The sequence below is a fragment of the Morone saxatilis genome, unplaced genomic scaffold, assembly GCF_004916995.1.
Source record: "Morone saxatilis isolate NCDOM2014 unplaced genomic scaffold, NCSU_SB_2.0 Contig17, whole genome shotgun sequence".
Classification (NCBI taxonomy): Eukaryota; Metazoa; Chordata; class Actinopteri; family Moronidae; genus Morone; species Morone saxatilis.
Window position 1 is genome coordinate 15919760 of NW_023339729.1, and position 10353 is coordinate 15930112.

General features: G+C 41.2%; 1 protein-coding gene across 1 annotated transcript in view; it reads right to left on the bottom strand.

Annotated features, from left to right (window-relative positions):
• Nucleotides 1-10353, bottom strand: part of ncapg (non-SMC condensin I complex, subunit G) — an 11745-nt gene that overhangs the window by 563 nt on the left and 829 nt on the right. Inside the window, 19 exon segments of the mRNA XM_035659336.1 lie at nucleotides 133-180; nucleotides 455-578; nucleotides 845-1009; nucleotides 2129-2294; nucleotides 2455-2636; nucleotides 2750-2986; nucleotides 3224-3343; nucleotides 3817-3927; nucleotides 4034-4114; nucleotides 4116-4223; nucleotides 5068-5157; nucleotides 5529-5652; nucleotides 6420-6560; nucleotides 7843-7992; nucleotides 8082-8274; nucleotides 8558-8642; nucleotides 8750-8895; nucleotides 9244-9472; nucleotides 9901-10152. Of these exon segments, the coding sequence (XP_035515229.1) occupies nucleotides 133-180; nucleotides 455-578; nucleotides 845-1009; nucleotides 2129-2294; nucleotides 2455-2636; nucleotides 2750-2986; nucleotides 3224-3343; nucleotides 3817-3927; nucleotides 4034-4114; nucleotides 4116-4223; nucleotides 5068-5157; nucleotides 5529-5652; nucleotides 6420-6560; nucleotides 7843-7992; nucleotides 8082-8274; nucleotides 8558-8642; nucleotides 8750-8895; nucleotides 9244-9472; nucleotides 9901-10152 (2752 nt within the window).

The following is a 10353-nucleotide window of genomic DNA, read 5'->3' on the forward strand; positions in this document are numbered from 1 at the left end:
ACACACACACACACACAGGTTACCTCACAATGCTGAGTCAACTCCTTGACTCAGGTAGACGAGAAGAGCTCTAAAAATACAGCGGCACTATGAACAATGGAGTTTTAGATGAGTACACAGAACCTGCATTACCTCTTTTGGCTCGCTTGGCAGATTTAGATGGATCGTCTGTTGCAGCCTCTGTTGAAACACGACAGACAGAAAATTCATATTTTTGCAGTTCCTTTTTCTGCTAGCTGTGTTCCTGTCTTGATATACGCTCAGTAGGGTGGGGGAAGGCATTTTTAATCCACTTAGCAATGTTCTGGTAATAAGACAATCCTTTTTACGGGAAGAGTTGCCACAAACATGTGTACGGTAAATCTAGTTAGACACAGGCACTGAGAAGGCGATATCTGTTATGGATGCTCAGCCACATGTTGGGTGGCCTTTTATAGACTGTTTGCATGTGTACCATCTGCATTGACATCCAGTGGTTGTAGTGCACTGGCGCTGAGCAGCTCGGCCTGTTCTTTTGAGTCCACGAGCTGGTAAATCATCTTCTCCAGAGCACGGAGACAGACACGATCCTTCACCACCTGAAGAAGAGGAGGATGGAAAGAGGAGAAATCAAACATTAGGCCTTTTTGAAAGGAAAGTGCAGAGACATGAAACAGTACGAGTGGCTGGGTATTCTTAGCCACACTAGCGACGCTCTGTTTGTCCACCACTTGGTCCAGACTAAAATATTTCAACAATAGTTTGATGGATTGCCATGACATTTTGTACGAACACTCATTAATCCTACTGAGTTTTCCTCTAGTGTCACTACAAGGTCCGCAAGTCTCGCTGTTTCTGTACGTACCTGTACAAGCTGTTGCAGCAGCGTCAGCAGGTCTTTCCTGACAGTCTCATCTCTGCTGAGCTCCAGGTTGCTCAGAGTCTTGGCATAGAGACGCACCTCAGGGGCTGTAGGGTCCTTCAGCATCTCCCCACACATACGCACCGCCAAGTAGTTGTGGACACACAACTAAAGACATATGCATTCAATAAAGTCAGTTTGTTTTTTCCTCATTGGGCTGTTATCAAATTAAGCCTTTTGGGAGTAGTTTATTCAAATAATTGTGAATTAAAGCTCCAGTGTGTGACATTTAGGATCTATTGGGAGAAATTAAATAGAATATTCAGATATATTTTTATTAATGTATAATCACCTGAAAATATGAATCATTGTCTTTGTTACCTAAGAATGAGCCATTTATATCTATAGACACTGCAGGTCATCTTCCCTGGAGTCCGCCATGTTTCTACAGTAGCCTAAAAGGTACAAAGCAAACACTGGCTCTAGATAGATTTTTGTTGCGTGTTTCACGCCCACCGTAGCCACTCCTTCGTGTTTAGAATGGTGCCACCTACACACTGGACCTTTAAAGAATCAGTGTGTAGGATTTAGTGGCATCTAGTAACCAACTGAATTCAGCTGAGCCTACCAAACGCTTTGGAGAAACTACAGTGGCTGCAAAAACAGTGCCTTTCTAGAGCCAGTGTTTTTGTTTGTCCCTTCTGGTTTACTGTAGAACGTGGCGGTTCAACATTAGGGCTGAATCTGGCAAATATGCACCACAATACAGGGGTTACGAATCAATATATTATGATATAAGTTTAAACACAAAAAGCGATAGCACTTTTGAGAATCAATGCTATGTCACAAAACAAAATATTGCAATATTTTATGATTTTTTTTCAATATTTTCTTACACCCCTATCCAACATGGAGGACAATGAAAAAAAACAACCTGCTCCCTCTGTGGATAAAAACAGCTCATTCTAAGGTAACGGAAACAACAATTCTTAATTTCAGTTGATCATACACTAATGAAAACATACCTATGAACATTTGATTGGATTTCTGCCAATAGGTCCTCCTAAATGTTACACACTGGACCTTTAAAATGTGGACTGGAGCATTCAAGAACATTTGCAGACTTGAAGGAAGGAATGAATACATATTTGTGGGAAGAAAGCAGTATGATAAAAAGCTCAGAGCACCAATAAAAACACAAACACTAATGAGGAATTTCTCAATGGAGACCCAGATTGATCATTAAGGGTTTTGTGAGTTCACAGTAGTCTCAGCGATGTTTCTTACCTCTGTGTTAGTTGAGGGCTTAATAAGTGCACTTGGACGAGTCAGCTCCACAAGTAACTCAACCACATTGTTAATATCCACCTCAGCTAGTGGAGAGGTGGCTGGGGCATTCATCAGAGTCCGAACAGTGGGCAGGAAACTCTCCTCCACAACCTCCTGATGGGCCCTAATACACACAAAGATACGCTCCATATTAGTTTGTATTGCATGACTAATAACTTCACCCAGGCAAGTAATCATACCAATAATAGGACGACGGGAAAAACACAGTTGTAATGAATTAAATTAACCACAGTTGGTTGCTTGTGTATGGGTGCATGTGTGACCTGCTCTCGCGGGCGTAGAGCTGGAAGAAGACACCAAGGCAGTGCCGTAGTCGGGTGTCATCCTCAGTAACAGGATTGTACCACAACAACACCAGGCGGGAGAGCATCTTGGCACTGGAGATACGGCCGGTGTACATTAGTTTGGCCAGGCCCTCTGCTGTCTCTGTGCGTAGGTCAGACACCTGAAAATGTTGAAAACACACACACACAGATAATTCAATTAAACTGTCTTCTGTTGTTTTACATCCAACAAAACTAGATACATAGTTCTGTTTATGAACCCTCAAAACCTCACCTCACTGTCCAGGAAATCCGAGAGCATCACAAGTATACTCTGAGCGGTGTCCTCTGGTGCGTCTCCCTTCTCCTCAGTCCCCGCTGCGTCCTCCTCCAGTCTGTCTGGTGACTGGGAGGGCTGGGCTGTCTGAGTGGCAGCTGCTTCAGAGAGCAGCTGGAAGCTGAACAGCAGCAGCAGGTCGATGATGGCCCGCAGAGCGCTGATACGGATCTTTACCTCATCCAGCTGGGCAATCTGAAAACACACACATGCACCAATTTTAGTACTGATAGTATGTGACTCCTGTCTGTGTCTTTGGGTCAGTGAAACTTACCTGGGTGCCATTTCTAGAGAGACCTGTTGCTGTTACATTTATTAAAAGTACCACTAATTCAATTAAATGTATCTATATTGTATTGGAGCAGCACAAGTCTCAGCAACAGAACTGTATTTGAATTGTAGGTTGATGAAAACACAAGTGTATGACATTACCTGTAGCAGTAAAACCATGTGGGTTTTGGCCAGCTCCTTGCTGTGCAGAGTGCAAGTTCCCAGACACACCACAGCCATGTTACGGACCGCAGGGTGAGCATTTGCAATACAGGGCAGGACCTGACGGAGATGAAGAAAAATTGTAAAAAAAAAACAACCAATAAGCAATGATCAAAGATAACTCAAAAGGTTTCTATAGTTGTAGAAAAGGTTATAGTGGAAGAACATTTGTTTGGATCATTTTACACAAACACATATGAGAAAACGTTTTATATGACTGTTTAATATAAGATTAATTATGTATATCGTTTGGTATATTGAGAACCTTTATCTCCATCTGTTTTAGTAAACTTTAAAAAGACAAGGTACTCTAAAGTGGATATGATTTAACACATATCAGCCACTCAGGTTGTGTGGTAGTGAAAATGTATGTAGACCAATCAGAGGGGGGAACATAGACATTTAAATAAAAAAAGATGTGCAGAAAAAAAAAAAAAACCTTGGCAGGCCATTTATATTAACCTGTCATCAATTTGTACATCTAGAGTAAACTTAGTGAAATATATGATGATATGTGCAGTGTGGCTTTATACCAGTGAGGACATTAAGGCACTTATTGTTGGACCAATCCGGGTCTTGATGCTCATCTGCTTCAGCAATTCTGCACACATTGTTAGACATCTCAGGAGAGTCTCTGGGTCATTCTGGGAAAAAAAAAAAAAAAAATACATGTTTGTTTCTCCCTTAGTTTTTCCAGGAGGAAAGTTTCTAACATGGAGCTGCTTCCTGTGTTCCTGTGTGGTTATATACCTTCTCAGAGCGGGGCTCTTTGTCTGCCGGCTGGCTGCTCTCCGCGATTTCCTGGATGATCTGGTTCCTGTTGTTCTCAGCGCTCTGTGATGGAGTCCTTCAGCTCTGCAGCACGGTTGAACTGCTGGGCGCTGATACAGTCCTCCAGGGTTTGTTTGGCTTCCAAGATACGCACCTTCACCTCCGCTAGCTGGAGGGGAGGAAGGAAGAAAAGGGAGGTTGGGACATAAATAGAAGAGGGAAGAGTCATTCCTTAGGTGAAAGACACTCCAGAGGATTCCTGTTGAGACGGGCAACTGCACCTCCAATAACAACAACAACAACAACAGCTGAGGCTCTGGGACAGGTTACACCCCTCTAGAGGTTATTTTACTCACTAAAAGAGGGAGAGATGGGGAAAGAGAGCAGGTGCACAGAGCGAATGGAAGCTAAACACCGACTACCTCTGCAGCTGTTTGGCTTCAAAGATATTGCATACTTTCAGTGCTTATTGAAAGCTGGAAAGACGAGATGGACAATAATGTCTGAAGCATGTATGTATGTATGTATGTATGTATACACATATATGTATATTTTGAAAATATGTTTTATTTTTGTGACTTAATCAATTTTACTGTATAACATTTTTGTATTCTTCTGTTTTGTTTTTACGCATAAATGAAACTACAACCTGAATTTCATTATACAACCCTGAATTTTAAAATGCCACTAAAATACTACTTGACCTGAATACACCAGGCAAAGACCAGATTGGCATACATGATATGCACTTTCCACCTCACTTGGTACACATGTTTTGCCTCCAAACCACAAACTGAGCCAGCTGGAGGTACAGAGAGTGATGGAGTTTGCTTTTAGAATACGTAAGCCTTCTTTCGGTAGCCTTGTAATAACTTTAGCTTTTCTACCAAATAAAAAAAAAAACTAGTAATTGTATGTGGTGTTTTCCTCCATCCAAAAAGCAGTAGACAATTGGAAAGGATTACTGGATCTAATTGCTTGTGGCTGTTTTCAGTTGGCAGAGTGTTGCCCACCTGGACCTGCTGCCGACGGCTCTCGTTCTCATCCACTGGCTGACTGGCTTCCATGATGGGCTCCCTCACATCCGAGATGATTTCTGCCACCTGCGTAACACAAAGCCAGCTCATTTAGACATCAATCTCAGTGGTAATGATACAAGCGCTGAATGGAAAATCGGTTTCATTTCGTGACATCTCAAACAAAAGGCCTTTAGTAGCATAGGACAGTTTAATTCATGCTTCCATCAGCACAATCACCCCCAGCACCACCCTTCCCCGAAGTGTGTCCATCTGGAAACGGCGATAAATAATTTCAGCTATTATATTCTCATTTCTGCCTAATTGGTTTATCAACTGAGCTTATGAAGGGCATCGATATGTGCAGTTCCCCCTGGTGTGTGTGTGTGTGGGGAAAAGAAGCACAGCCTGGATTAAATGAACTGAATGAACAGCAGTGGAAATGTTCAGAAACGTACAGTCTGTATGCGTCTGTGGTCATCAGAAATGAGGGTGAGGAGTTTCTCAGTGAGAAGGGAGACCAGGGAGGAAGGAGTCTGAGGAAGAGCCAGCATCTCCTGCAGGACCGCCAACACACGCTTCCTACAAAAACACACAACACATATTAAGTGTGAATAAAAACACCTCAACAAGCTGACAATATTTGGCAAACTGGAGAAAACTAAGGAGTTTGTCAAGCAAAACAGAGCAGGGTTGCACAATAAACACATTTTTTACTAAATGAACACATACTGCAGATTTAAATACATTTTCTGAATCTCATATATTTCAACAGAGAATAGCTGCAGGAAAAACCATCTTACCAGATTTTAAACCAAGCTTACAGCCTGAGAAGTCCTTTATTTTAGCCTGAATTGTTATGTCAAAAAATGTATCAACTATTTTGATGAATTAACAATTTTTCAAACTACAACACCAAGAATTCACTAACATTTGCAGCTTTTCTTTGTCATCTATGATAATAAATTAAATATCTTTGGGTTTTAAGACAAAACCACGGAAACAAGGAACAAATTGGACTGACATATTTAAAAACAATGTAGCATTATCATTATCAAGGTAAATCTGATCATTTATCTTGTACAGCCCTAAAACTGAACGACTAAATCATCTTTTCCAGTAGTTTCTAGTCTTCCCTTCTAAGACTCCTTTTGCCCAGCTCACATCCTCCCAAAATGGTGTCCAAAAAAATGAAGGACTTGTCTTCTTCCTGTTAACCTTCTACCTACAAGTCCTTTCCTCAAAGCATCTTACTACCCCAACCATTTCCTCATTTAACGCTGCCGTTGATGTCCACATGTTTGTTATGGTGAATTTGTTACTGCATCTTTCCCTCCCGCTCGTCTTACCTGCCGCCCTCCTCATTCGTGTCCAGACATCCGATGAGATGGATGAGCTGTTGGGAGATGAACTCCTTGGTCATCACCAGCTCCAGCTTGTTGAAGTCAGCCCTCTGTTCCTCTGACAGCACAGGCACTGCCTTCAGATATCTACAAGAGTCAAGAGTCAGATTAGATAATGCAGCTACACACTCCGGGAGCGCTAGGACTAAATTTAGGCTGTCCTCAGGTACCAGGATCAAAGTAGTACAACTCAGAATATATAACACAATCATATTGAAAGCAACACTGCAGGTAGCTAAACACGGCACCAGCATTTCCTATAAGCCACAGCTACACACAGCCATATCAGCTAGCCACGGAGGGATTTATACAAACCTGCAACACTTTTAAAACAAATTACTAAGTGCATCTTATGAGCAGATAAATGTTTAGCATGCCACTCACTCTAATTAAGAAGCATTTCAGACTACAGCCTTATATACATTAGGCAGGTGGTGAAACAGCACAATGGTTGAACACTGATGTATAGAAAGGATGATATTCCTGAGGTTTCAACGTATGAAAGAGTGTGGATTTATGTTATATGAGTTATATTTTGAAGTCAATATAAGATTATAAGACAACAAATTAAGAATATATTCAGCATGTAGAATGTGGTTAAATGGATTTGTAGAATTTCCTTAATCTAAATAACAATGACAAGTTCTCCAGATTAATATTATAGCCCGGGCATCATGTTGATCATCATTGATTGCGTAATAACAGCAGTTAAATATTTTGAGTGTCAAGGTCTGCAGCTAAATGTCAAAGTAGTCATAGTACATCTGTAGTACATCATAGTACAGTGATCTGTTGGGTCCCTGAGGCATGTTAACTTGATAACAGCTGTTGTTGAAGTATCTGGCTTTGATCATGTAAATAAAAAGAAAATAGACTTCCAAGAGCACTGAGCATCAACAGAAATGGTTCTACTTGTTTTGCTTTTTCTATATAAATGCCTCACTTTAACATAAGTAGCCAGGTTAGGGTGGATATAAGCAATGAGTTAGCCACACAGTTACATACAGAAAGAGCTCCTCTGAGAACACCGGATCTGCCTTCAGATACCTGAGTAACAACATGGTCATTATGGCGACTGCGTTAAGTGTTCAAATATTCTGAGCATCACAAATTAACTAGACTACTAAATACTACATTAACGAATAGGTTAGGTTCACAGTTCTTCAAGTCTGTCAAAACAATAGCAAAACCTGTTTCAGTGTTCATATGGACATCTGACTATTGAGATATTGTGAAGCCATCTTTTAACTACAAGTATTCTATACAACTGTCTGGTCCAGGATTTGCTCTGAAATAAAGGCAAAATATACAGCTGACAGCAAGAAAACAATGAATGTAATCCAGTGAACTCTGCTGCTTAATATCTCACCCGTAAAGGTAGTCGGCATAAGTGGCAGCATCCGGTAACACTTGCTCCAAGATTTCATCACCATCATCTCCTTTAGCCTTGATGAACTCACACAGAGCTCTCCAGTAAAGCACGTTCTCACAGGACAGAGAGTCCACTGGGATCAGCTTCCTGTTGAAAAACACACATTATCTCTAACCTCAAGGCATTTTATTAATAACGGTAGGACACACGTGAGAGTCAAGAGTTTTGAGCTGTACCTGTTGTCGAGCTGCACTCTGTTCTGCAGCAGTTCTTCAGTAGGTGTGCCTTTAAAGATTGCTTTCAGTGTGTCCAGAGCTGTTTGTGCACAGTTCTCTACGTCCAGCCTGTGGAGCATCTCTATGACGTTACCGTCGAGACGAAGCAGCCAGCCCGGCAGTAAACGAGAACAAACCACCTCCCTCACCGCTTCTACAACACACAGCCAGTCAGATACATTAATTGGGCACATTGGAGCTGAAGCAATCAGTTGATCTAGAGATTATTCTGAAACAATTTATAGGATTGATTAATTGTTTCAGTCATTTTTCAAGTAAATTTCCAAAAACAATCACTGGTTCAAACTACTCTAATGTGAAAATTCTCCCGTTTTATAACATCTGCAGTTTTAATTGATTGTTTGCTTACTGCAAGCACAAGTACTAGATGTAATGTCACACACACACACACAGACAGGCACAGAAATCACCGTTACCTGAGGAGTCGTGGAGACCCTGCTGCAGTAGACCGACTCTCTGTGCGATGGTCAAAGCTTTAATGTGAACCTTTTCAGCCAGAACCTTAAACAGACAAAAAGATAGAATGTTATTTTGAAGTTGGGGGAAACCTCAAATCACAAGTGTCCAGTCAAATTAAGACGACAACTTTATTGTGTATTTGTGGCTACCTGGTAGGCTAGCTTGCGGACGTTCTCTTTAATGTCCCTGGTGCGTTTGAGTACTTTTGGGAGGGTGCGAGGGGACATCGCAATGCAGGACAGAACGGCACGTCGCACCTCGGCATTAGTATCATTTTCCAGAATCAACATGTACGCTGGACAGTGGAAACAAAGAGAAAATTAGACAGTTAGAGGCCCGATGACAAAAACATGCATAGCAAATAACACAAAACAAAAGTAACTTCAAAGAGTGGCAATTAAAAACTACACTAATAAAGTGAGCTAGAACTCTATGTTTCTGCACAGGGACAGTCAAATATTTGAACAATGGTGTCTTAAATTATGTAATAAAAGGTGTTTTAAAGAAATGTATTGGAAGCAGCATATTTTACAGATGAACAAGGATATTATTCTAAACATACAAAAGTATTGTTAGAAAATGTTACTGACAACTTCATTAACTCAAATAATTGATCGTGTTCTGTCAAATAAAACAAACAAACCATTGATAGTCGGACAGTCAGGATCCTTTGGCTGTTGGAGGCGTGTCATGGCCAGAGCAGCTTGAATTCTCACATTGGGGAACTTGTCAGTGACACGGACCAGCATTGCTTGGTGGATGCGATCAAAGAGGTCATCGTCTATCTGGGCATTCTCTGCCATACTGCCCAGCAACTTGTTGATCAGCTGGCACACACGAAAACGCACTGCATGGCTACTGGCTTTATGAGACTGAGAGGAAAGGAGAGCAGAATAGGCAACAGTTTAGGAGAAGAAGTGGGGGGGAAAAAGAAGAGATTGGAGAGAAACAGGCACGGTGAATGAATCAAAGAAAGAGTGAGAGAGAGAGAGTGAGAGAGGGGTTTTATATATCACAGGAAAAAGTAAGAGCGAGACACAGATGAGTTCAACAGAAAGAGAGAGGAGACAGATGGGACAAAATCAGATTAAGAGGCAACAGAGACATAAATCACATCAGAGATTGTCTTTACAGCAAATGTTCAGAAGAAAATCAAGAAGCTTTTATCATAAATGAAAAAGATGTATTGAGCTTAACAGATTCCTTTAAAAAAATGTCTGCAAATTTGCACAAAGTTGACTTCTTGTAAGCATTTAGCATAGAACAAACAGTGAAAATGTCACACTAATAATGTTTATACCTCCAACAGGAAGTTGAAGATGAAACTCAGAAAAGGATGATCATCCTCAGCATCATCTTCTTCCTCATCCTCCTCTTCATCATCTTCCTCCTGCTGCTCCTCCTCCTCTGTTTTAGGTGGAGACTGGAAACTTGTGGCAAACCTCGCCACAAACTCGATGACATTTTCAACTGTAAGTTCCCGCTTGTACACAATCATGGCATACTTCAGGTAGTGGACGAACTCTTCATGGAACAGCGTCTTGTCCTCGAGCTGAGTGCAAAAACAAGAGAAAGGTTTTTAGGTTTACAATAAGAGAGTGGAAATGGGCAGTATGAGAAAGCAAGTAATCCGTTTCATCAATACTCTTTCACAAAGGAAGAGATATCTATCCAGACCTCTCAGGTTGTATGGGAGAGGTTATCTTTCTGTCCCCAGGGTCAGAATAAAACACAGAGAAGCAGCATTCAGTTT